At 35.9% G+C, this 26,124-nt stretch overlaps 2 protein-coding genes across 2 annotated transcripts; one reads left to right on the forward strand and one right to left on the reverse strand.

Moving 5' to 3' along the window:
- Positions 1 to 1,909: 1,909 nt before the first annotated feature.
- On the forward strand, positions 1,910 to 12,605 carry LOC134266505 (oxysterol-binding protein-related protein 11-like). Its single transcript, XM_062748728.1, is given in 20 exon segments — positions 1,910 to 2,054; positions 4,047 to 4,094; positions 4,954 to 5,035; positions 5,133 to 5,212; positions 5,477 to 5,704; positions 5,873 to 5,914; positions 6,161 to 6,241; positions 6,633 to 6,670; positions 7,473 to 7,579; positions 8,429 to 8,509; positions 8,794 to 8,870; positions 9,248 to 9,333; positions 9,495 to 9,576; positions 9,844 to 10,066; positions 10,478 to 10,588; positions 10,803 to 10,963; positions 11,198 to 11,314; positions 11,573 to 11,734; positions 11,889 to 11,954; positions 12,258 to 12,605. Coding segments are annotated over 20 exon segments (2,046 nt in total). The 5' UTR covers positions 1,910 to 1,955; the 3' UTR covers positions 12,333 to 12,605.
- Positions 12,606 to 13,377: 772 nt separating this feature from the next.
- Positions 13,378 to 25,744, reverse strand: LOC134266506 (uncharacterized). The gene is made up of 17 exons (XM_062748729.1): positions 25,647 to 25,744; positions 23,934 to 25,304; positions 22,980 to 23,816; positions 22,422 to 22,764; positions 20,564 to 22,150; positions 19,974 to 20,308; positions 19,430 to 19,476; positions 19,062 to 19,215; positions 18,503 to 18,666; positions 17,877 to 18,031; positions 17,677 to 17,757; positions 17,401 to 17,512; positions 17,236 to 17,313; positions 16,934 to 17,061; positions 15,383 to 15,499; positions 14,982 to 15,092; positions 13,378 to 13,714 (listed from the first exon to the last, which is right to left on the reverse strand). Coding segments are annotated over exons 1-17 (5,712 nt in total). The 5' UTR covers positions 25,648 to 25,744; the 3' UTR covers positions 13,378 to 13,623.
- Between the last annotated feature and the right edge of the window lie 380 nt (positions 25,745 to 26,124).

Raw genomic sequence — 26,124 nt, forward strand, 5'->3', positions numbered from 1 at the left:
TTTATTCTACATTTCAATTTCAAAAATGGCCGGATTAAAAAGTATTAATCAACCTGTTAATTCTAAATTTTACGTTCTTTGGCATATGAGCATGACAAAGATAAGTCTAACGAGTTGTATTGGTTTAAACAATACGCATGGTTACATTGAGTAAGTACATTTAAAGATATATATTTTTTATCTTTTCAATGATAAAAGGATACAAATTTTAATATATTGATTGTGTTAAAGCAATGTTAATGTACATGATTACACTTCATAAAAGAAAAAAAGAGGAAAAAAAAAAAATAATATATTGAAATTAAAAGGCTATCAAGTGTATCGCCATCTAGAAACAACTGTTGGAAAGACAACATAAGAAGATGGACTTTGTCTTAAAGTTCTATGGAAATTTAATAAGACCTCTTTTCTCCAAATTAAAAACTGTTTAGCATACTAGCTTATAGCTAACATCCCCTATTCATAAATCAAATGAGATTCCTCAACTGTTCCAAGTCATTTATAAAATAAAATGGTGGTGTTATTTAAATGAATCTATGCTGAAAATTGAAATAAAATGATCAAATGCAATCACTTAGAAAGACTGAAAATTAAGAAAACTGTATCCACTATGTTTCAAAGAACTACTAGTTTCAAGGATTCTGAAAAGAATTTTTAATGAAAACTTACAAAAAATAAACTACCAGTTAGTAAGTCACTAAGTGCCATCTTTTAAAGCATTTCAAAATTTTTGGTTTAAAAATTTTTTAATTGATTATTTTTATAAATACATATATACATATACAAAATACATAGAATTACTTATGACAATATGCACATACTCATAAATAAAATCATATAGGAATTTTGTTTTTTTAATCAACTTATTTTGAAAGTTTTCAGAAAGATTATTTTCATATATAGCCTTAGAAATTTGAATAGTGTATATTGTATTTCTTTAGTGGTAATGTCAAAGGTCTTTCCTAGCACCGACAGTCAGTGATTTTTCATCACTGTTCATAATATTATTAAATTTTATGTCTTCACGTGTGTAATACAGCAAAATATACATTGCTATACTTTTTACACATTTAAACCTCAGAAAATGAGTCTCAATTTTTAAAAGATTTACATATCGAATTTTTTTTGACCCAACTTCCGGTTAAGGGTACATGACTGTATTAAAAAATGTTCGCAATATAATTATTCGGATATCCGTAAATGAAATCTTTTGATATATGTTGTTTATACCATAAACTTTTTTTTCACCCCTTTTGATGTGCAGATGTACTCGATCGTTAAAGCTGAAGAGGGCAGTTGACAAAAATTCAATGGACAGCTTACTAACAAATGCCTCATGAGATATTTACCAGTACTGAGGTAAGGTTGTTGTCTATTTTCACTATTAGTTCAAGGTCATAACTTTGAAAAAATATCCACCAATCAAAACATAAACATGATAAAGTCTTAATTTCGTCTTGATATGAATTATGAATCAAACATTTTGAAGCGTTCCATGTGGTTGTTAGAAGCATATAAAAAAAATGTGTTGTACAAAATGTAGCGCGCGCAAAACCCACTTGATGTGTGCAGCATATGCTACATATTGCACTAGTGTGCTCTTTCTAAGTACTATGTTTTTTCAACCAATTTTGTGACTGAAAATCTGGATACCTCTGCAATACATATACCCAGACCCTTGCCATCAAAAAGCACTCCATTGATAATGCAAAATCCTGAATCCAATGTTCCCGGAGATGGCTGAAGCAATCTTAATGAAAGTTTACAGAAATTGCAATCTCAAACTGAAGTTATTCAGTCATTTATCCCTTGAATTCAGAAAGTCTTTCTTTGTATAGGAGCTTAGAGACTGTTTATGATGGTGTTCTGTTATGGAGAGTTACGTTTCTGTAGGTGGATTCTAATTGCTGCTTTTCTTTTATTGCAGCATAGTCAAATTTCTGTTCTTGTAAACAATGGAGGGGCAGTTGAACAAATACACCAATGTAGTGAAGGGCTGGCAGTACCGCTGGTTTGTCATGGACGCCGAGTCCGGCATGTTGGAGTATTTTGAGGTGAGTGATTCAAGATGGATCCAGAATTCAGGATGCTGGGACATTTTTAGTTGAGTAGTTAGAAATGTACGAATATTCTATATAATATATTTTCTCAAAAGTGCATTTCCTGCTAGAGGAATATTCATTTCAATTCAGATCAATTAGTTTATTGACCATGGAATTAAGGGCCCTCATGGGGCAATGAGAAAGTACATTTGTTAACACTAGGGAAAGCTTGTTTGTAAGAGTTCCAACTGAAACCCAAGGATACTGGATTTTAATTTGAACAGACTTTTGTGCCAAAAATTCACACTTGATGTATAGCTTTTACAGTGTTAGTGAAAGACATTTTATTTGACTGCTTTATTTTGTACCCCTATTGTACCGTACTTTTATAAAGAGAGGGTAAAATATAAATAATTTTGGATAGTATACTTTGTTCTTGAATGTGTCTGTAAAGATGTAGACATACTTTATCCATCTAGGATAATTTACACTTGTGTCAGTCAAAAATTTGCTGAAGAAATTTATCACAATGCACCACAGTACATTTTTTAAAGAAATGTGTTTGGTATGATTTCCCCTGGATCTGGATTTCACAGAATTATGACTCAGTGACAAAAAGTATGTCCACACAACAGAATTCCAGAAGACAAGGTGATAAAGAAATGGACAGTGGTCTGTCACAAAATGATTATGTATAGATATGTGAAATGTTTTTTTGTATAAACAACTTTTATAACCTTGACCTCTCTTGGAAAATCCTCCAAACACTAATTTGCAACAATGTCTCAATACAATTTTAGAAGGTTTATTTGATACATGTACTTGCAAGACAAAATTTATAAATACATGTATTTATATACAAGGAAAAATAAAAGAAAACAAGATACACATAAAGAGGAAATATTTTCAATCAGTAGGCTGCTTTATTCTGTGTGCTTGACATATTTAGCTTTAGATACACAAAAGTGCACTTTATAACGAAAATATTCATTAGAAAGGTAGATGTTGAACTTATAAACCCAGTTACATCTTTCCTTAGGCTGTATGCACATTTACTACTGAAACTATGATAGATTTTTAGCTCACCTGAGCCGAAGGCTCAAGTGAGCTTTTCTGATCATATTTTGTCCGTCGTTCCTCCGTCTGTCTGTCTGTCTGTCTGTAAACTTTTCACATTTTCGACTTCTTCTCAAGAACCACTGGGCCAATTTTGACCAAACTTGGTACAAAGCATCCTTGGGTGAAGGGAAATTTAAATTATTAAAATAAAGGGCCAAATCACCTCACAAGGGGAGAAAATCAAGAAAAGACAAAAATAGGGTGTAGTCATTAAAAAATCTTCTTCTCAAGAACCACTGGGCCAGAAAAGCTGAAACTTATGTGGAAGCATCCTGGGGTAATGTAGATTCTAAATTGTAAAAATCATGACCCCCGGGGAAAGGGCGGGGCCACAATGGGGAATCAAAGTTTTACATAGAAATATATAGGAAAAATCTTTGAAAATCTTCTTCTCAAGAACCACTGGGCCAGAAAAGCTGAAACTTATGTGGAAGCATCCTGGGGTTGTGTAGATTCTAAATTGTTCAAATCATGACCCCAGGGGGAAGGGCGGGGTCACAATTGGGAATCAAAGTTTTACATAGAAATATATAGGAAAAATCTTTGAAAATCTTCTTCTCAAGAACCACTGGGCCAGAAAAGCTGAAACTTATGTGCACATGGAAGGATCCTGGGGTAGTGTAGATTTCAAAATGTCTAAATTATGATCAGTGGGGTAGGGTGGGGATGCATTATGTATTACAAGGGGGAAATCTGGTAAAGAACAGAATGGTCAAAGCTTCTCGCGATGTGGCCCATGGGCCTCTTGTTTTATTTATTAATCCTTTGTTGACCACATGAATTGTCACATGAGTGGTCAACAGTGAATACTGCTGTCGAGTATTACAGTATGTAAGGATTGACAAATCTAAATCTGTATCAATTAAATTTTTTTCCTTTTTGTAGAAAGAGGAGCACAAGAAACAGAGACCCAGAGGATGCGTTCATCTGGCGGTAAGTTGTACACATATAGATAACAGTAAATTGTTTATCTGGCCGTAATGTCTCATTTTTATTTATCTCATGTTATTGCCTTTAATTGTTCATCTTCCGGTAATATCTTTGAATGTTTATCTCATGGTAATTTCTTAAAAATGTTTATCTGGTGATAAAGCCTTAAATTGTTTATCTTAACCTTTGTATGATGTTTATCTGGTGTATTATTGTCACTTTTTCATTATTACAGTATATTTTCATTTAGTTCATGTCACTGTAAGGTCTAGTGTAAAATGAACACATTCACATTTTGTGAAGGTTTATCAAAAACGATGTAGTTCAAAAGAACAATGCACACTTTATTTTAGCCATGTTGGAGTACTTAGCTTTTTCCTGAGTATTGTCATCCTGTATACATGTACTGATAATGTACTAATGATTTTAATAGGATTAGAGACTCTATTTTATTAGCTGAAACCAGAACTTGAGGGCATTTAAAGCATAATTTTTTTTTCATAGTTCTGTAAAACATAATCCATTCTTTATCTCAGATGCTGATGATGTTACACCATTATTGGACATGTAAATAATAAACTAATATTAAAATGCTTAATTCATATACATCATCTAGATTTAGCATGTGTAAAAAAAAAAAAATTAAAACACTTTTATATCATTGAGTACAATAAGTTAAAAAGAAAAGGTAACGCAACAGTGCTTTGATCAGTATGACTATATACAGGCCAGAATTTGTTGAATGGTGACTTTATAATTAAGGGGGCATGCTTTGTTCAACTGCTTGTGACACTTTTACACATTTACTGAGTGTATACTCGTGTGAGTTGATGGATAATGGAGACCCTGTTGTCTGTTTTAGGGGGCAGTGATTTCCCCATCAGATGAGGATTCACAGACATTCTCAGTCAGTGCTGCTAACGGAGAAATTTACAGACTCAAAGGTGGGTGTCTGATTGTCCTTTGTTTTGTTATAGCAGCATTAATGTAATTTCAGTGATTTTTATAAAATTTTTGAATATTTTTTTTTTATCCAACTAGCTGGCAGTACAAAAGAGAGACAACTGTGGATAGACAAACTTCGAACCACTGCTGAATACCATACAAATCACATGACAAGTGTAAGTTACGTTGCGGAATCCCATACAAATCAGTTGATACAGGAAAAATAAAATTAGCTTGTTTCTGTCAGTAGTATAGAGAATCTGCTGTGGTAAATAAGCACAAATGGAACAGATTTTAAATTGATGCAGGGTACATATTATATTTAAAGTTCAGCTCATAAAATGTTAAAAAAAAAGGTTAGGAGAAACAAATGACTTAAAAAGTCATTTAAGCATTTGTTCAATACAAAAAAATTAATATGTTTTGTTTGTGTGTAACAGGGCGGACAGCAAGTTCTGCGTCGCGAGTCTCGGTCTTCCTCACTCTTAAAGACCATCACTGAAACAGGATCCACCCGGAAGAGGCCGGACGTGATGTCACAGGACCTCCAACAGAGGTCACATAAAGCCCCCGCCCCCCGCCCTCACACACTGGACCCTTTCCGAGAGGTCAAGGAGTACATCTCAGAAGCCAACGACTATGCTGTTCATCTCAGGGAAAAAATTGATGTAAGATGCTTCTTATGGACTCTTAATTACAGCAGAGCAATTAATTTAAATAGATTATTTTTCTTTTTTCATGACCACTGGCCAATTTTAAAGTACCTGTTCTTAAGCACACAGAAAATACCAGCTGAGAGTTGTTTGTAGTGACAGCTTGTGTACTGTTTATTTCAGAGTCTTTCTGTGACAGAAGAACCTATAGGGGGTCTGGACAAAGTAAGAACATAGGTCACTGTGTAAACAAATCAAAGCACAGCCCTGCACAAATGTAGGAAATTTATTTCAGACTTTAGTGATAAAATTAATGTCGGCAGATATTTACTAGCTTTCGGACTGCAGTCAAACCATGATTCCCTCTCTCTATGTCTTTGTTTATGTGAAATTTGAAATACATGTGTATTTGTGAGATGTAAAAATGATTTAATTGTAGTTTATTAACCTTTAATACAAACTTTTTTCCAGGACCTGCTGTTATTAAAAGCCACTTCCACTGCGACCCTCAACAGCCTGGGACAGTGTCTTCAGATGCTTCAACATCAACAGGTAAAGCTGTCAATCAATCGCTAGCACCGCCTACTTCCTGTTTCATCTCACACCTGAGAATGTCTCCTTATCTCATTTGTCTTAGCCCTAGCTTAGCTAAGTACTCTGTTATTATTTCTTTTTCTATCTACCTGGGCCTATGGGCAATTGTTTTTTAGACTATTCCTACTCTCTCTGTTCTTCTTGATGTGTCTAATAAATCCCACCCCTGGCAGCTTGAAAAAGGAACAAACCTGGCTTTAAATTGATACATGTACCTATGTAAACCAACAAGGTCATACCAACACTTAACTTTACCCCCTACCAGCAGTAACAGTTACGATTTGTTGCTTTTGTTTGAATTTGATTTTTTTTTGTTCGAGTGACCAGGTTATTTTTTGATACATTTTAGGGCGGAGCCCCATATGATTGGCATGAGTCATTTACAAGGTTAGTGTGTCGTACTCGTGCTTTACTCTTTGTTCTTGTAGTCTACATTAAGCAGTAATACTTTTATGTTGATTTTATTTGTATTATATTTCGTAACCTTTTTATTTGGTTTTATTAAATCCCTGTTGATGTGTTTTTCACCTAATATGCAATCATCTTCTATTGCTATAGAACTCACATACCTGCTAGACGGATTTGCAGGCAGTTGGTATCAAATAAAAACGATATCTTTATTTTCATATAGGCTATTATAAAGTATCTTTGATTTGGCCAGTAAACATGAAATAACATCATCAATATTCATATAGCTCTTTTGCAATGCTTTTTAAAGCTGTCTTTAAAAAACATTTACATATATTTCATTTGCTTTCATCATGCAATTGGAATTTTAATATAATTATAAAAAGATAGGTTAAGTTTCTGATGTTAAGATAAATATACATTTCTTTGTTTAATTAAAAAGAAATTTGAATCATTCATTTATAAAGTGCAATGTATGTGATTCTTTTCTCCACACTTGCAACTCTCCGTCATCTAATATGAAGATAAAGTGTTAATTAACAGTGTACATAGGCACAAGCTATCGTCACTTATCAAAAGTACATTTACAGCCGCATGCTACATATGTCTTGCTGATCCATGTATATCTCAATAGGATGAAGGATATAACTGAATAATTGTTTTGCTGTAATTGGTCTAATCACCAATTGAAGAAAAAATGCTTTTTAATCAGACTTTTGAGTTAGCTCCAGTTTTATGCTGGAATGATTTGACTAACAGATTATTTTTTTCCCTATGACAGTCAAAGACACATCTCAATATCAAGTAGTATGGAGGAGAGGAATGGCAGTTTCTCTTCAGTCACTTCCGCCCCCGGACCAATCGTCTTCCCCGAGGAGAAACCTGAAGGTCAGAGCTAGGGAACGTCTCAAAATCTGAAAAAAAAAATGCCTGCATTGAAATTAAAAATTATTACAGATGTATTGAATTTTGTTGATTCTGGAGATAATATTTCTGAAAACAATATTTTATAGTCAAAGTAGTTTTAGTTTAAAGTAAGATGCAAGGTAGTACTTATTGCTGAATTGTTATTATTGGGTTTTTAGGTCACTTGAGTCACACAGGTGAGGTTTTGTTATTTGTTTTAGTCTGTCATTATATCCTGTCAATATAACTTTCCCTTATTAAACTTTAACTTTCATAATTAATGGGTCATTTAGGCAAAAACTAATCAGAAATTATGTATATTAAGTAAAAATTAAAAAGGTTCTAAACCATGGTCCCTTTAATGAGGATTTGGTCAAAAAATTACATGTTTAGTGAAAAAAATTAGAATTTATTCGCAGAAGAGGTAAAAATTTTACATAAAAAACATGCCAAAAGAATTTCATTGAAGGTCTCCAAGACTACAAATTGTTATACTTATGTGTATAAGGTGCAAGTATCTAATCAGTGGAGTTTTTTCATATCTTTGGTGTAAGATAAGATAAGATAAAGATAAGATAATATTTATTTAAAGTCGGGTACATCAACAAAGCACATTAGCTGGACTAAGTGGTGTTTGGACTAAGTTGGGATAGGTAAAGTTTTTAAGTTGTATACAATAAACCAGCATTCTAGAAAACACATATTGGCAAGGAATGTGGTGAAGAAAATTTGTTGTGTTTCTCAGGTGCCCATTGTAAAGTTCAGAGAGGCTCAAGTATTACTTGTCAGTGTAAAAGAAAATGACATTTGAGTTTCTTAATTTTCTTTCAGGACCCATTAATCATGAAGATGAGGAAGAAGATGAGAAAGGAAAGGTCTACACAGCTCAAACTGGGCATGGACTTAACTAAAGTAAGACTTAACTTAAGTAAACTTTACTGAAGTATGACTTAAACAACCTAAAACTTAAACAACGTAAAACTTAACTAAAGTAAGACATAACTAAAGTAAGACTTACCCAAAGCATGACTCAACTAAAGTATGATTTAACAAAGTGTGACACAGAACAATCATCCTACATCTACTGGGCATGGACTTAACTAAAATAAGACTTAACTAAAGTAAGACTTAATTAAATAAAGACTTAATTTTAACCAAAGAAAGACTTACCTAAAGTATGACTTAACTAAAGTAAGACTCCACTAATGTATGACACAAAACAGTCATCCTACATCTACTGTCACAACTCAAACTGGGCATGGACTTAACTAAAATAAGACTTAACTAAAGTAAGACTTAACTAAAATAAGAGTTAACCAAGAATTAACTTAAGTAAGGCAAATAGCAAACCTCCTACATCTGTTATCACAACTCAAACTGGGCATAGACTTGAGAATTGACTTAAGTAAGATTTAACAAAAGTATCATTAAAAGGATGACCTAACAAAGTTGCTCAAAACAGTCAGCCTACATTAGTTATTACTAAAGAAGGACTTAACTGTAGCTCAAAACAATAATTCCAGATCTGTCAACACAACTCAATCTGGACTTATTGTGTCAGTTCTGTTCTATCTGGAGTTATTGTGTCAGTTCTGTTTTAACTGGAGTTATTGTGCCAGTTCTGTTTTAACTGGATATGTTGTTATTCAGGTGGTGCTTCCAACCTTTATTCTGGAGAGGCGCTCTCTACTGGAAATGTTTGCGGACTGCATGGCTCACCCGGAAATGTTCTTAAAGTAAGTCGTATCTACATTTATCACTTTATTTTCTCGTTGTAATCAATGTACCTACATGTATATGACTTACACTGTTTTGATTTATTTCCTGTGACCTATATTTTACATTGTATCTCTGCAGAATACCTGATTTACCTATACTTTACATTGTATCTCTGTAGAATACCTGATTTACCTGACCCGGAGTCCAGAATGCTGGCCGTGATAGAGTGGTACCTGACCTCATTTCACGCTGCCAGACAGGTACAATGCTCGTATTATATTGGTAAAAATTTACAATGCTCATATCATATTGGTAAAAATTTGTATGTTATGTTTATGTTTTTTGATAAATTCAAATTTTTTATGTTGGGAACGAACTCTGTACAATATGTGTGTGCATACATGATATAATGTATTTTATATGAAATCTGTAATGAATGTACAGAGAATTTATGTTTAAAAAAGTCAATTCATTTTGTTATACCCAAGATTTGTTTTGAAAGTTATCAATTCTCTCATCTATCCTAGGGATCTGTTGCTAAGAAGCCCTATAACCCAATTATCGGGGAGACATTCCACTGTTCCTGGAAGATTCCTAGAAAATCACAGAACATATCAAACAACAGTCAGTTCGGGAGCTCAGTAGACGGGGTCACGCCATCCAACGGTGTGGACGGGTCACGACCCAACAGTACAGAGGGGGACACACAGCTGGTGTACTGTGCTGAACAAGTGTCCCATCATCCTCCAAGTAAGTCTGTTAGGTTTCTGTCACAATCTCAGAAAGTCAGAGAGATTTTTGTTTATCTCCAAGCAAGTCAGCTAGATTTCTGAATCTGAAGTCTGTTAGGTTTACATCAATCTGCCAGTAAAAGGTTTGATTTTTGTCACTCTCTCATTAAGTCAGATTTCTGAAAGTATTCCACTAATTGAGTGAGATTTCTGACAGGCTCCACGAAGTCAGATCTGGCAGCTGACCCCACCTCTTTATTTACAGTCACAGAAACATACTGTACATGTATACAATCTTGTTAGATATGAAGTATACATGTATTAAGTTTTTACACATACAAGTATATAAAGGAGAGTTGTTTATACATGTATTTCAGTTTCTGTTTTTAACTTTCTACAGTGTTTATAGGAGAGATTGTTTTTATTTCAGTCTCTGCCTTTTACTTTGAGTGTCCAGAGAAACAAGTGTGTATGAATGCTTCCATTTACACCAAGTCCAGATTTTACGGCATGTCTATTGGAGTTAATCTGATAGGGAAAGGTATCTGTATGCTGTCAGTGCTCAAAATTTTACCCAGAACCTGGAAATTTTCTATAAACCATCTTTTAACTTTCAACCACAAAATGTTTATTTTTGATTTAAAAACAAATGTTTATAAGATTTTTAAAACATCACTGCATCCTGTTACGTGTGACCGTGGACTGTTGATGTTACATTTATTACTTACTGGTGATGTGACTCTTCATTTTGACAGTAAGTCTAAGATTACTACAACACGGGGAGGAGTACATTTTTGGGATGCCCAGTGCCTATGCCCGGTCAATCCTAACCGTGCCCTGGGCAGAAATGGGAGACAAAATTTCTATCACGTGTGCCAAAACTGGATATTCAGCAGCTGTCACTTTTCACACCAAGGTAATATTTTAGTGAAATTCACTACTATTGTCATATTTGTTTTAAAATAAGCGATGTCATACTGAATAAATGCATTTTATTTAAATTTGGCTAAACTTTACATGATGGACTTTTGAATAAAAAGGAAACTGCTCTAAAAAATTAATTTTTTTTGGGCTTGATTGACAGAAGGACTTTCTATAATCTCAGAGATAATAACAATATAAAGTAAAATGCATATGACTTCATTTGCAGCCATTTTACGGAGGAAAACTACATCGAGTGTCTGCGGAAGTGAAGGACAACTCAGGGGAGATAATCTGTCGAGTCCAGGGAGAATGGAATAGTCAACTGGAGTTCACTTATAAAGATGTAGGACTTCATTGAAATTTAAAATTGTTTTAAATCTCTTTCTATTTTGAATCTGTAAAAATTACGCCAAAACATTACTTTTGCCTTATTTTTGCAATTGTCCTAGTGGTGAAGGATTTATCTAACATGTAAGCATTACAGTGCTTGCAAAAACTTGAAAATTTGATTATTCTGAAAATTATCTATTATACATCACATTATAAATGAATTATGTACGCCTAGCTCTTACACTATATTGTTTAACTTCTTTGATTGCAGGGCTCAAAGAAAACAATTGATGTTAAGGACATTCCTATAAGGAAGAAGCGAGTCCGGCCGGTGAAGTTACAAGGAGACTTTGAATCTCGTCGTCTCTGGCAACACGTAACTAACGCGCTCAAAGTGCACGACGTCAACACAGCATCAGAACACAAGAGAGTGGTAAGATTCAGTCATAACAAATAAACCATTGTGCATGTGTGTACAGTGTACATTTAATTTCTTCTCTTGAAGTTTCTGTAAACAATTTCTGTACAGATTATTCACAGAAGGTATAATGTAAATGTATAACAAAATATTTTAATAATTTTTTCAGCTGGAGGAGAGACAGAGAGAAGGAGAGAGACATCGAAAAGAAACGGGGACACCATTCCCCACCAAGGTATGATATCTGTACATTATTAGTCCCCCCTCCTTATACGGGTTTTCGCCACTAGGTAATCATTTCTGAAATTATCAATTCTGTTTATAATAGTTGCTGCTTATGCTTCCCAGCAAATTTATTTGGCATTACATTAATAGCCTATTCATATTAACAGTTAATTTTGAAAAAAAAATTCGTTCTTGATATTACACTGGGTTGTAATGAGGAATTAATTTTTTTGAGTTGCATATTTTGTACATCCAAATCAAAAGTATTTTTAGGTATAAAAGTCACAGTTAATATTATTGACTTTTTTCTCAGTTCTTCCACAAAGAAGATGATGGTTGGTTGTTTAACACCCTGCTACAGAAGGGCGATACAAGGGGAACAATATAGAGGGACAAGCTCTTCAGTATGAGGAGGAGGCCAAAATCTACCTGAGGGGGGTAGGAGACAGAGATCTGGGAGAAGACTTCAAGCCTGTGATATTTAAGTGCTATCAAACTTATTGTGATAAACCTTTTTTCAGGAAGCATTATTCACGTTCATCATTTAGCAATATACACATTGTGATGTGTTCCGAATAAGTTTTTAATCTGAATTTTTTGAATATTTATGTACTTACTTGTACCATGTACATGTATGCTTTATAAATTTAAGAAAATAAAAGAAAAATAGTATTATCTTTTAAATATTGCAGAAAGCTTACAAGGTCTTTAATATTAAGTTGGGAGGGGAATATGGAGGGGACAACAGAAAGAAGACAAGACTTGGGAATAATTATGTAACAACATATATCTCATGATCTGGAGTTGAAGGATGGGGTTCTAATGAACATATAGTGACAGTACATAAATACTATAAAATCTTCTGCTCCCTGTGTAGAAAGTATATTATAAACTATATGTAATGGATATATGCCAAATACTGTTCTATATGTAAAATTATCAGACTGTTTGAGGCCCGTTAGAGCCAAAAACTGTTGATAATTTTACACATCACCCGAATACTATGAGGCATATATCTATTCAGCAGAAAACAGTACCATTTAAATGTCCAAAAGTTACCTGGAGGAGTTCATAATAACACAATGGGAGTTGGGCATCAATTGTTAAGGATATGAACTTCAGCCAGGAAGGATAACTCGAAAATTAATATTATATTTGAAATGATCAAAATGAAGCTCTGAAAATGTTTTCAGAACAATTTTCATTTTATTTGATTTTCCAAACCAATTTTTAAAAGGCTTGGAAAAGGTTTTATGAAAGAAATACATTTAACATAAACAATCTTAAACAATTTATTGGATTCATTTAATTATCACAGCCTTTTGTTAATACATTTACATGTAAATCAGTTGAGCAAAAATACAGTACAACATGGCAGTCGATGGAACATATCACAGAATAAATATATGTAACGGTTAATGTATACATAAAGATCTATGTTTTATAAACACATCTGCTATAATAAATGAATCAATTAAATTATGCCTTTCAATTTTAAATAAAAATTCACTGATCTACATTTTGCAGTTCTGAGTACTGTTGTATTTATCAGTACCCTCTATCCTTAGTTTATCTGACTAGATAATTCAAATGCTACCTCTTTCTACATCCATTTCCCAGTAAGAGATAATGAAAAAAATACTTGAGGGAAATTTCATCTTCCTCCAGTCATTGTGTTTTTACATTTCGACTTTGAGATTTGAATTAGCATCTCTAATCTTTGCTAGAGATCTGATACTTGTGCAGCCATATAAGTGAAGCAGTTTTAATCTGAAACGAAAAAAAAGATCATTGAATATGCCTGAACTCATAAATTACCCAGTAGTCAGATTTTTAAAAGTACAAAATACATGTATAAACAAATTTTCTTTGCAGATAGATAAATGTACATGTGTATTTCAAAGCTTTTATACCAAAAAAAAAACAGAAGTCTCTGTCGCGACTGAAGCTCTACTGGTTTGTTCTTATAGCAAAGGAAAAGAAAAGTTCTTAAGCAGTTGGGAATTGAAACTTTACCACAGCAATAAAAAGAATAATGAGCCTTGATTAAGTCTCTTTATGTTCTTAGTGTAGTCTACTTGCATGCCACATTAGATTATATTTGGAGTAGCATTTTGAGAGTTTTTAACAGAAATTTTTGTTTTTAGTTACCACGGAAACACGGTTCATCGAAATCAAAAACCGATACATAGAATTGTGTATCTTAGTGTAGTCTACTTGTATGCCAAGTTATATTGAAATCAGACCAAAACTGTAGGAGGAGTAGCATTTTGAAAGAATTTCACAGAAATTTCTATTTTTATTAACAACGGCAACACCTTTCATCGAAATAAAAAATCGATATACAGAATTATGTGTCTAAGTGTAGTCTACTTGTGTATCAAGTTATATTGAAATCAGACCAAAACTGTAGGAGGAGTAACATTTTGAATGATTTTCACAAACATTTCTATTTTAATAACAACGGCAACACTGTTCATCAAAATCAAATATTGATACACATAATTTTGTATCTTAGTGTAGTCTACTTGTGTGCCATGTTATATTGAAATCAAACCAAAACTGTAGGAGGAGTAGCATTTTGAAAGAATTTCACAGAAATTTCTATTTTTAGTAACAACAGCAACACTGTTCATCGAAATCAAAAACCGATACACAGAATTATGTATCTTAGTGTAGTCTACTTGTGTGCCAAGATATATTGAAATCAGACCAAAACTGTAGGAGGAGTAGCATTTTGAAAAATTGTTTACAGACAGACAGACAGACAGACAGACAGACGGACAGACAGACAGACGGACAGACAGACGGACGGACGAAATTTTACTATCGCATAAGCTCTTCTGGTCTCTGACCAGTAGAGCTAAAAAAAACATTAAAAGACATCATGCATTAAAAATTCATGAAGAGCTCTTGTTTACTTGAGAGAAAAAAATTAATAAAAATATTCCACACGTCCAGCATTGTTCATTGTTCTGTAAAATTCTACATGCCTTTTGCATTATTTCAGTTTAATGATCTGTAAAGATTTACGAACCTTTTGCAGTGTTTTATCAGTTTAATAACTGAATGCTCCGTGACATCAGACAGAAAGTTTAACTTGACCGACTCCAACCTTGGGCTGCAAAAATTGGCCATCATCTGAACACTGAAAATAAAAAAGACACTTCCATTTCTTGTCCAGTAATAGTATAGGCTACTAGTTTTCACTTAAAGAAATATACCATAACAGTGATAATGCATACAGTGTAATGGGATGTGAAAACCGACCTCATGTGCCCCTCATACTTTAAAGAGATGTAGGTCGGTAATAAACAAATTTGAATTTAGTTCTGACATCTAACCTTCTGTGAGTACAGCCTGTAGAGCTGATACTAGTTGGGGTGGGTGGGTGGTTATAAAGTGTACAATGATTTAATTTGAGTTCTGACGTCTAACCTTCTGTGAGTACAGCCTGTAGAGCTGATATCAATACTCCGTAGGTTAGTACAGTTATTAGCGAGGGCTCGCACTCCTCCATCAGTCACATGTCGACAGCCACACACATCTATATTCCTATAAAGAAAATTTTATACTGTACAATTTATTGTCAAGTTGGAAACAAACAAATTCTTTGAAATTTTTATTTACAGATGAAGAAAATTTAAAGATATGCACATATATTTAAAGTTTAAAACATTGTATCATAAATTCTGAACAGAAAACAGTGCAACCTATATGTTCCTTGTGCTCTATCTTTTTACTGTCCACCTTTACTTAGAATAAATACCATCTTTCCTACTATTAATCATCTACTGAAGAATGTTCACAGTAAATATGTTATTTCTCTAGCAGTGAGATATCTGTGATTGATTTTAAAAGCAATGAAATGTCTGATAAATATCTGATGTCCAATGTAGATATTGACTGACCTGATATCCTATAGATATGTGTCTATCTCTAGCAGTGAGATATCTGTAGATATTTAACTGACCTGATATCTTTTAGATATCTGGCTACCTCCAGCAGTGAGATTTCTGTAGATATTCACTGACCTGATATCCTTTAGGTATGTGGCAATCTCCATTATTGAGATATCTTTAGATATTCACTGACCTGATATCCTATAGATACGTGGCTATCTCCAGCAGTGAGATATCTGTAGATATTAACTGACCTGATATCCTTTAGATATGTGGCTATCTCCAGCAGTGAGATATCTGTAGATATTAACTGACCTGATATCCTTTAGATATGTGGCTACCTCCAGCAGTGAGATATCTGTAGATATTAATTAACCTACCTGATATCCTTTAGATATCTGGCTATCTCCAGCAGTGAGATTTCTGTAGATATTTACTGACCTGATATCCTTTAGATATGTGGCTATCTCCAGCAGTGAGATACCTGTAAATATTAACTGACCTGATATCCTTTAGATATCTGGCTATCTCCAGCAGTGAGATATCTGTAGATATTATCTGACCTGATATCCTTTAGATATGTGGCTATCTCCAGTATTAAGATATCTGTAGATATTTACTGACCTGATATCCTTTAGATATGTGGCTATCTCCAGTATTGAGATACCGTAAATCTGGAAATTTTTGGTGTAGATAAATTTTTAGCAAATTTGTGAGTTCATTGCATTTGCAAAAATATTTTTCTTAAAAATAAATCACCAATAAGAAAATGTAAACAAAGCAGTGGTCATTCGCAAAAATTTGAATCTAAAATTAATCAGCAGCATTTTGACCCGAATTCGCAAAATAAAAACAACGTAAAAATTTCCAGATTTACGGTATCTGTAGATATTAATTAACCTACCTGATATCCTTTAGATATCTGGCTATCTCCAGCAGTGAAATATCTGTAGATATTAACTCACCTGATATCCTTTAGATATATGGCTATCTCCAGCAGTGAGATATCTAGATATTTTACGGACCTGATATCCTTTAGATAAGTGGCCATCTCCAGTATTGAGATATCTGTAGATATTTTACTGACCTGATATCCTTTAGATATGTGGCTATCTCCAGCAGTGAGATGTCTGTGATATTTGGACAGTTGGCTAGGATTATAGTTTGAAGGCGACTGCAGTACTTCACTATATATCTTATGCAGTTGTCTTTTATCTGAAAGAAACACCACCACATTATGTCAAATATGCTTTTTGTATGTTTAATGGTATTTATATTTCTTAAAAGTTAGTAATAAAATCTGGGTTTTTTTTCCTGAATAATTTTACAAAGTTTAACATAAATATTGTTAATCATTATTTGGAACACAAATCTCTAGCAAAATATTACCTGTTTACAGCCCCGTAAATCCAGGGTCTCTACTTTACTGAGACTGGTAGAAAGATGTGAAATGGCTGAATCTGTCAACTACAAACATAGAAAAACTTAAAATTATACCAAAAAAATTTCCATAATAATCCTCATTACACTGATCTTAGACAGTCATTTTCCCACCTTGTAACACTGTCCCAGATTCAGAGTCTTTAAGTTGATACAGTTGGCTGCCAGATAATCGATTCCTTTTGCTTTAATGTTGAAACATCCAAACATCTCAAGGACTCGGAGCCTGCAATTAAAGTAACGGTCACTGATTAAGAAGTGAAGGTTTAATGCAGGTTATACATACAGTGGTATAACAACTGTAAGGAATTCTCACCATTTTCCTTGTATTTTGATGACTGTTATCAGACAATGTTTTTATTAGTCACTATGATGATAAAGGACACTCACCATTTTCCGTGTTTCTTGATGACTGTTATCAGTCCATCGTTTGTGATCATCTGACATCCACTGATACAAAGACTCTCCAACCTGAAAATCAATTCAAAACAGTAATGATAGATCTGGATTTTTAAAGGACAGTGAGTTTCAAACTTGTTCCGATATTCACAGTTTTAATAATTTTCACATAAAACAAGTTTGGTTTTCACCTGTTGGATGAGTTGGCGAGGGCCCCTATACCGCTGTCTGAGGCGTTACACCAACTGGCATCAATGTGGGTCAGTCCCTTACAGTGGGAGGCGGCATGGAGGAGGATACAGTCCCCCGTCAGGGCCCCCCGGCTACAGCCAAAACAGTTCAGCTCCTAGAAATATAACAACATTATATACACATCAGCTGCAGCCAAAGAAATTTAGCTCCAACAAAGATAAACATCAATATTATACATGTATACAGTGCTATACACACACATGTAGATATACCTTGACTTCAGAGAAAGAAACTCAACTTAACCTGGAACCTCACAATAATACATGTACCACAAATGACAAGTTTATTACTGTAGAATCATCATTGTTCATGGGGGACCAATGCTCGTGGATTTCTTGGGTCACCCTTACCCACGAATTTACATCCCCACAAATGTTTATTTTTTAAACACTTTGATTCATTGTATTTACAAATTACCCATGAAATTACGTCCCCACGAACAGGTCTAAGTTTGCTTACTAACATTGACCCCCAGAAATTAAAATGATTCCACAGTATATACAGTTGGCATAGGCCCTAAAGAAGTTTGAGTTTGTATAAAGAGTATGTATATATAAATACTAACCTTGAGAGAGCTGGCACAGGCCCTGAAGAGGTTACGGAGACCTTTAGCCGTGATGTAGTCACCGTGACACTGAATCAAAGCGAGGCTGACAGGACGATGTCTACCGATTTGTTCCAAAGACTCATCAGTTAAGTTATGATTCTTTTTAATGGTGATATAGCGCCCTGTAAAATCAGTAAAATTTACCTACTACTCATATACCTGAATCATTGAAGATGGCTTTTACTGTATTTATAAAAATTAATTATATCTACCAGTGCTTAAAAATTTTTAAAATGAAATTATGTTAATAAAATTTTCCAACAGTTAAATGACTAATCAGGATTTGATTTCATGGTTAGTAGACAAACATAATTTTGTAGTTAGAAATTTTCATGATTTGTACAAATTTGTGGGTTCCTCAGAGCACAAAAACAGAAAAAAATTTAATTCCCCCCAAATTATGAGTAATTTCATCACAGTACTGCAATCTATTTCTTGTTAAAGAAGTTCATCTCATTATAATAGAGTCTTGCAGATTGTGGGTTATGGGTCCTACACTAGAGCTGTCCGTACTTACAAAGTGTGTTGTCCATGCAGACTCGGTAGAAATGTCGACATGTGCGAGCACACTTGATCAGATCAGAGTGAGGGAGGTAGGAGAGAACATTCAACAGCAGCTCGTCAGGGAGGCACAACCAAACCGAAAACTGACCGTCCCGGATACGTGGGGTCTGAAAATTGATGACCAGTGGAATGTCTTGCCAATATTGTTTTCAATAAAAGTATATGTATATAAGCATTTTAAAAAAAAATCATTTCTTTGAGCTTGTGTTTTATCTTAAAACGTAAGTTCTTAAATTAATGATTAGTACCAGTTAAATGTTAACTTAAATAAACACCTGTTTGTATGTGTAGTAAGAGTTTGTGTAGTTGGAGAACACTCACCATTTCTTTATACTTATGAAGGGCATTCAACACACTGGCAGGATCAGCTGAAGAAAGGACAAAAAAAAAATTTTAGTGAAAAAATTCCTCAACACATCAAATTGGAATCAGACAGTGAAGTTTTCAGAGTTCAAGTTGTCCACCTTTATCAACAATGTACATGTAAATCAAATCACATGTATATATATGTCATCCCTTTCTAAAAATTGCATAATTATGATCTTTTATTCATTATACCCCCCGCTTGAAAAGTGGGGGTATATAGTAACAATATACGTCGTCCGTCCGTTTAATCCGTCCGCGTATAATAGTATTCCTTAAGATTATATATCCGCAATAACCACAATTTGATGAAAATTTTGAATCTTTAATCAATTGTCAATGACTATTTTCTTTTTCACGACAGATATTTTGGGTTTCCCAGCCACAGGAAAAGATGATCTACAGTATTTCACCAGTTATAAACATTGCATAATTATGATCTCTTATTATTCATTTATTTCTAACACAGAAACAGGGCTGTTGAGAAGATATGAGGACACACCTGCTGGGGTTACAGTCTCGGGTTCTGTCAGCCGGTGATCCACGAGTCCGGGGAGGTCTGAGGAGGGACTGTCCTGAGTGACCTTGGGGTAGGTGACATCCAGAACTCGGATCCCCGGGGGTTTCTGTCCCTCCTCTGACGACGCACTCTGTGTCCTCTCCTCCTGTACCTGTTCTGTTGATGAAGGACTGTCCTCCTCTACAGGTGGTGGCTCATCAGGTGATTCCACAGGTAAGTCCACAGGTAAGTCTACAGGTAAGTCCACAGGTAAATCCACAGGTAAGTCTACAGGTGAATCCAGACTGGAAATGTCCCGGGAATCTTGTTTGGTACTCCTATACAAAGTGAGATTAACTTTTTTAATTGTACATGTATATACATGTAGATTAAAGATTACTATAGGGTCTCCACTATTCATGATTTTTTTTACAATTATTTTTAATACTTTGTGCAATGTGAAAAACTTTTACTACATTAAAAAAGGTTAGCAAAACAGTACATCCTGATTTGTGGTCTGTGTAACATTTTCTATGGTAGCATTAGTCTTCCTTAAATTGTGTACTTTTTTAAACAAATCCTTTTTAACTTACCTGACTTTGGGGTCTGCGCTGAGTGGCCTGGACTTCAGGGCTGGTCTCTTCTGTGGTGCCCCACTCCTTGGCCTGCCTGCCAGGTTCTCAGTACTACCCGGGGTTTGACCCCTGACCCCTCTCCTGGCTGCCCCTGCACTCCCAGGCCTCTGAGGGGGAAGGCTGGACTTTGTACTCAGTTCCCTGGGGTGGTAAGATGACCAGGCAATACTAGATCTCTGCCACTTCCTTTCGTATCCAGGGGCTTCTATAGACTCCCTGACAATGCTCTTCACCATCTTCCCCCTACTCTCTGGTCTGGTGTTTTTAGACTTGGACTTTGTGGGTGATGAGGATCTCATGTCCCCTATCACCTGCTCCAGGAATGGTCTGGTCTCCTCGGGTTCCTTTGGTATTTCCACTTTGATCTCCACTTCCTTCGGTTTTGGTAGGAAGAAATCCTGCCACTCTTCGCTGTCTGTAGAAATGTCCAGAGCGGCCCTTGGTTTGTCCTCGTCACTGGTCAGACACAGATCTAGACTTGGGACGATTTTTTCCTGACTCCGACTAGTGTCTCTTTGTTGCCGGCTCTCCTGTACACTGAACACTTCTACATCTATAGGGGCAGACCTTTTATGTTTGAGAGGTTTCTCTTTTGGTTTTTCTCTCTCATGGAACCAGACCTCTTCATCGTGCACATATTTTGACAGATCTTCACCATTCAAATCAAAGTCATGACTGGAATGATGATTATTAGGTACAGTGTCTCCATCCAATACCTGTACATCATTGTCTGCCTCACCCTCACTGGGAGACAGTTTTTCCTCCTTATGATCATTCCTCCTGAAGAGATTCTCCACTTGGTCTGATATGTCAGGGTTCTGTAAAAGCTCTGTATGTTTTTTCCTGAAGTAATTATTTATAAATCCCTTCATCACTGGGTCAGTCACATGTTCAAAGATCTCCTCTATTTCTCTCCCTGCCTGTGTGTTCTCTGGCTCCTCACTGGAGGGTAGTCCACTGTCCTGGCTCTCTTTCTTCACCACCCCATGTTGGTCATTCCGACTTGATTTATTACTAGAGCTATCACTAGGTACCATGGGGACTCTCTTTTTCGCTGACTTTCTCTCTTTTTTAACCACCCTGGAGGGTTTGGACTTTTTTATGACCGTGACCTCCACCCCTGCCAGAGATTCCCCGCAGTCCCCGCACCAGCTCATGTAGGCCTTGTTCACTTCCCCACAATCCTCACACACTAACACCGTCTTCCCCTCTACTTGGGACTCCTCGGGCCTTTTCTGTGTTTCTCTCAGAAATGACAGATCTAGTCCAAGCTTATTCATTCTCTCCGTGATTCCCTCAGCTTTGACACTGGTGGCTCTGCTGACCTGGGTGTTGACCTCTGAGTTGACCTCTGTGTTGACCTCTGACTCTTGTTGCCGTGGAGAGTTCTCCGGAATTTCCTCTAGCTCCACTTCCTCTCGGCTTTCTTCATGTCTGTCTCTGTAGTACAGCTTCTCCAGAGAGGAAAAGTATCGGTCAATAGAAGACTTGGCAAACTTTCTCTGCTTCTCTAACAAGGCATCTTCTTCTGCCTCCTGTTGTCGCCTAAAAATGGAATGCAACAAAATATTAAGTTAAACATACATTGAAGATGTGGTAATTTACAAGGGGAATTTGTGCTTAACATGCGAAAAGAAATCATTCAGGAAATATACTCCTGCAGACTTGTGCTTTTCTGTATGTTTGATTTGTTGGGTTTTTTTTGTATGTACATTTACATAATAAATAAGATATCCCAAACACAATCTGATTTTGAAATTGAAAAAGGAAATAGTTGCTATCATTTTTTAAAATTTTATAACAAATAAAAGTTAACCTTTGTTCATGGAACTGTCTGATCTCCTCTACGTGTCTCTGCGAGGAACTCTGCTGTTTCTGGGTGATGGATTTTCCCTCGTGTTGATGCGTACTGGATTTTCCCTCATGTTTCTGACTCACAGATTTCCCCTCCTGTCTCTGACCCATGGACTTCCCCTCCTGTTTCTTATTACCGTCATTTTTCTGCGAGCTCTTCTTCTTCCCTGGCAGCCCCTCACTTTTTCTGACCTCCTCCTGAGTTACAATCTTCCTCGGTGAGGATTTCCTGTGGATGGTCTTTTCTGAGGAGTCTTTTCTCTGAAGAGGAGGATGTGGGATCATCATGTCCAGGACCTCTTCATCTAAAAATAGAACACAGACAGAAGGGTAAGAGAAAGAGTTTACTTTCTTTATCAACAATATACATGTAGTAATTAAAACAGCATTTTAATTTTACATTTGCATCATTAAAATAATGCTGTAAAAAATAATACAAAGCTTTATATAATGTGTAGTAAAAATTATATTAGCTGTTTTACATTTCATTGAGTGTTCTTAACACATGAAATGTATTCACCTCCATTTTCTTTTTCCTGAGATTCTTTGTTCTCGTGGTCTGTGTTGGGCTGTTTCTTCTCTACTCCAGGTACAGGTACTGGGTATGGCACAGGGAATCCCCGAGATGCCAGAAAACTGAAGTATGACGCCAAATCCACATTCACTGGAGGTGGAGGATAAGGTATTCCACCATGACCTTGAGGTGGATAAGGTGGAAAAGCCCCCTCTCCTTCAGGTCCTGGTACGGCTGGAGATTGTGTGGGGTATGCTGGGGGACCATGATGCATCATTTCATGCCTCCTTTGATAGTGCTTACCTGCATCACCTGAGCTGTGGACAAAAGGTACGCTGGGGGGTCTGGGGACCTGGAACGGCATGTACCGACCATCAGGTGAGGGCGGAACCTGAGGGACATAGCGACTGTCTGGTGGAGCAGGGGGTACTGGGTAATAATTGTCAGGCATATGGGAGACCGGATAAGGGAAGTGATTGCCCTCCAGAGGGTGAGACATGTGAGGGGCCATGTATCTGTTGTCTTGGGTCCTGGGGACATTGTGTGGCACGAAACTGTCATAGAACTGCTGTGGAGGTACTTCTGGGGGCCAAGGTTTATACATGGATGGATCAGCAACATCAGGTTTGTCTGCTGAAGCAGGCCTTGGGGTTACCCCTGAATACATCTGTCTGTAGAATTCTGACTGTTGACTCCTGGCTGTGTACATTATTTCCTCTGGAGGAGGGTAGGGTGTCCTGTAATGATGTGGGGGAACCTGTGAGGGAGGGAATGGGGGAGGCTGATCAGTCTGGGAGGGAGAGATCATTGGTACAGGGTAGCCATGTCCTCCACTTCTTGGAGCTGTAAAACGATTATGAATTTCTGACAAATATCATGCAAGAATGAAATTCCAAATAAAGGTGATATATAATTGAGATTTCAAATTGACAAATTACAATGAATGCATTCTGTAATTACCTGATGTTGTCTGTCCATGTGTGTAATCTCTGGAGAGGTGGGCAGGGTTACCATGGTAACTTCTGTTGACTGGGGGACTTTGTCCTAGGTAGGCCTGGTGATAAATTTCATCAGAGGAGAAGACGACATTTCTGTGGATTGATTCATATCCATTACGATAGGATGGGGGTAAACTGAGGTTTTCTGCTTCATCCTCATTTTCCTGGCTGTAAATATTAGAGGGTTCAAATCGAGGTCGGTTCAGTTTGGGTTTCTCCATTTCAATACTTAGTTTCAGTCCTGCTTCACTCTTTAGATTTCTTGGCTTCTCTGGAACCTTTGGCTCTTCTGGTTTCTGTACTTTCTCCTCCCGAGATGAGCTCCTATCACTGCTCAAATTACCAATGTCTTGTGTGGATTTTTTCAGGAATTCGTTGTATTTCTCCTCCCCTAATACCTGTCTCATCTCTCCTGGGATAAAGTTCTCTATTGACTTGGATGGCTTTTCCTCTGGCCTGTGGGTAGAGAGACCTAAGTCGTCCACATTTCCAAGAGATTTCTGGAACAACTTACGATGCTCAGTTTCCTCTGTAGACTCCTTCACCTCAGGGCCCTTTCCAGATTTCTTAAGCTTTGAAGATTTACTGAAAAAGTCTTCATATTCCACTGCAATGGGAGAAAGATTTTCTTTCTTTGATGAAACATAATCAATTTTTGGAGATACCTGTGAACTTGACGCTGATTTTTTCTGGAGAGTGGTTTCTCCGTGGTGGAGATATCGTGGGGAGTGCTCTGAGTACCTGGCCTTCGCAGAATTCTGGCCGGAGTGTTTCTGATTCTCACTCTCTGCGATCTCCTGTTTGGCCAGATTTATCAGTCGTTCTACTGCACTGTTATATCCCTCCTCATCCCCACACTGGGCCTTAACTCTCAGTTCCTCTCTTAACAAGGAAAAACTATCTCTCTTTGCCTTCTCTCCCTCTTCTCTGTCTGTGGATTCCCTGACTTCTGCTCTTGTTGTGATCACCTCAGTTGGTGATGCCTCATTTGAAATCTTCCTTGTTAACCATCTCTCCGGAATAGAACTTGCTTCTTTCTTGTCTGTGACACTTAAATGATTTTGATATGCAGGATTCGAAATTGGATTCTTTGTAGTTTTCTGTTCAAAATTATCCTCAGCAAGTTGCTGACTCTGTGTGAGCCCTCCCTCCGAGTCGTGCTGGATGAGCTTTCCCTCCAAATTGCTAGACTTTTCTTTAACATTTAAGGTGTGTAGGCCCGTTTCCTTTTCAAAAGCTGTACTTGCTGCGTGGCTGGAGTTGTTCAGTTCAAAGTAGGCCAGCCTTCTCTTTCTGATCTCCTCAGGAGAAGGGTTATCCTCCATCCTTATCACTGTCAAAAATGGAAGGAGATAACTGATCGATCATTGGCAGATGGAACAATTCAAATTACTCTTAAGATCATAAATTTGACAGTTTGAATGCATTATGATTAATAAACTTGTATTTCTCTTTCGATCATATTCGACTAATAGTCTTTTTCTTATCGATTTTAATGTAACCAGTATTGAATCAAGATTTTTTTGCAAACACTACTCCGTATGCAGAGGTAATTCGGAATGGAATGTTTGTATTAATAACTTTAATAAAATCGTTAAAAATTTTCAGCATTAAATTAACTTTTTCCAAGTTAAGCCAAAACATATTACAGTGTGTGTAGTAGGATTAAACTTACTCGTGATGTGTCACCGTGTAATCATCTTGACAGATCCCCAGCCTTGTCAAGTTGGATGTTTCATCGTAAACTGGTTCCCACACCGTAAGCTACGGGCACCAGGAGAGGTATAATATGAATACTTTTTTGGATCTCGTAACCAGCCTCTATAACCAGGCAGAGCGCATGCGCGCAACAAATTTACATCGAGATCGGAAAACAGGAGAGGAAATTCGGAATATATAATGAAAACTAGTAGTGCTATTCTTTGATGCAGAAATTTATGCATAATTCAATAAAATATTATTTAAAATGTAGAAGAATGAATAAATCAACTTTACAATTAGTATTTATTTATTTATTTATTTAATCTTTTATTCATTCTTTTATTTATTTTATTTGTTTATTTTTTTTTTAATTCTAATAATTAATTAACTAGGTACATTAATTATTTATTCATTAGGAAATTTATTTTTCTGTTTATTTATTTATACATTCT

Source organism: Saccostrea cucullata, unplaced genomic scaffold, assembly GCF_032062105.1.
Source record: "Saccostrea cucullata isolate Sc308-1 unplaced genomic scaffold, CSIRO_AGI_Scuc_v1 ctg1349, whole genome shotgun sequence".
Taxonomy (NCBI): Eukaryota; Metazoa; Mollusca; class Bivalvia; order Ostreida; family Ostreidae; genus Saccostrea; species Saccostrea cuccullata.

Excerpts from the sequence above, each read along its gene's own strand:
- LOC134266506 (XM_062748729.1), bottom strand. Across the intron at positions 19,477-19,973 it reads CGAGACTGTAACCCCAGCAG|CTGATCCTGCCAGTGTGTTG; the intron begins GTGTGTCCTCAT and ends TCCTTTCTTCAG. Across the intron at positions 17,314-17,400 it reads ATCTGGGACAGTGTTACAAG|TTGACAGATTCAGCCATTTC; the intron begins GTGGGAAAATGA and ends CTATGTTTGTAG.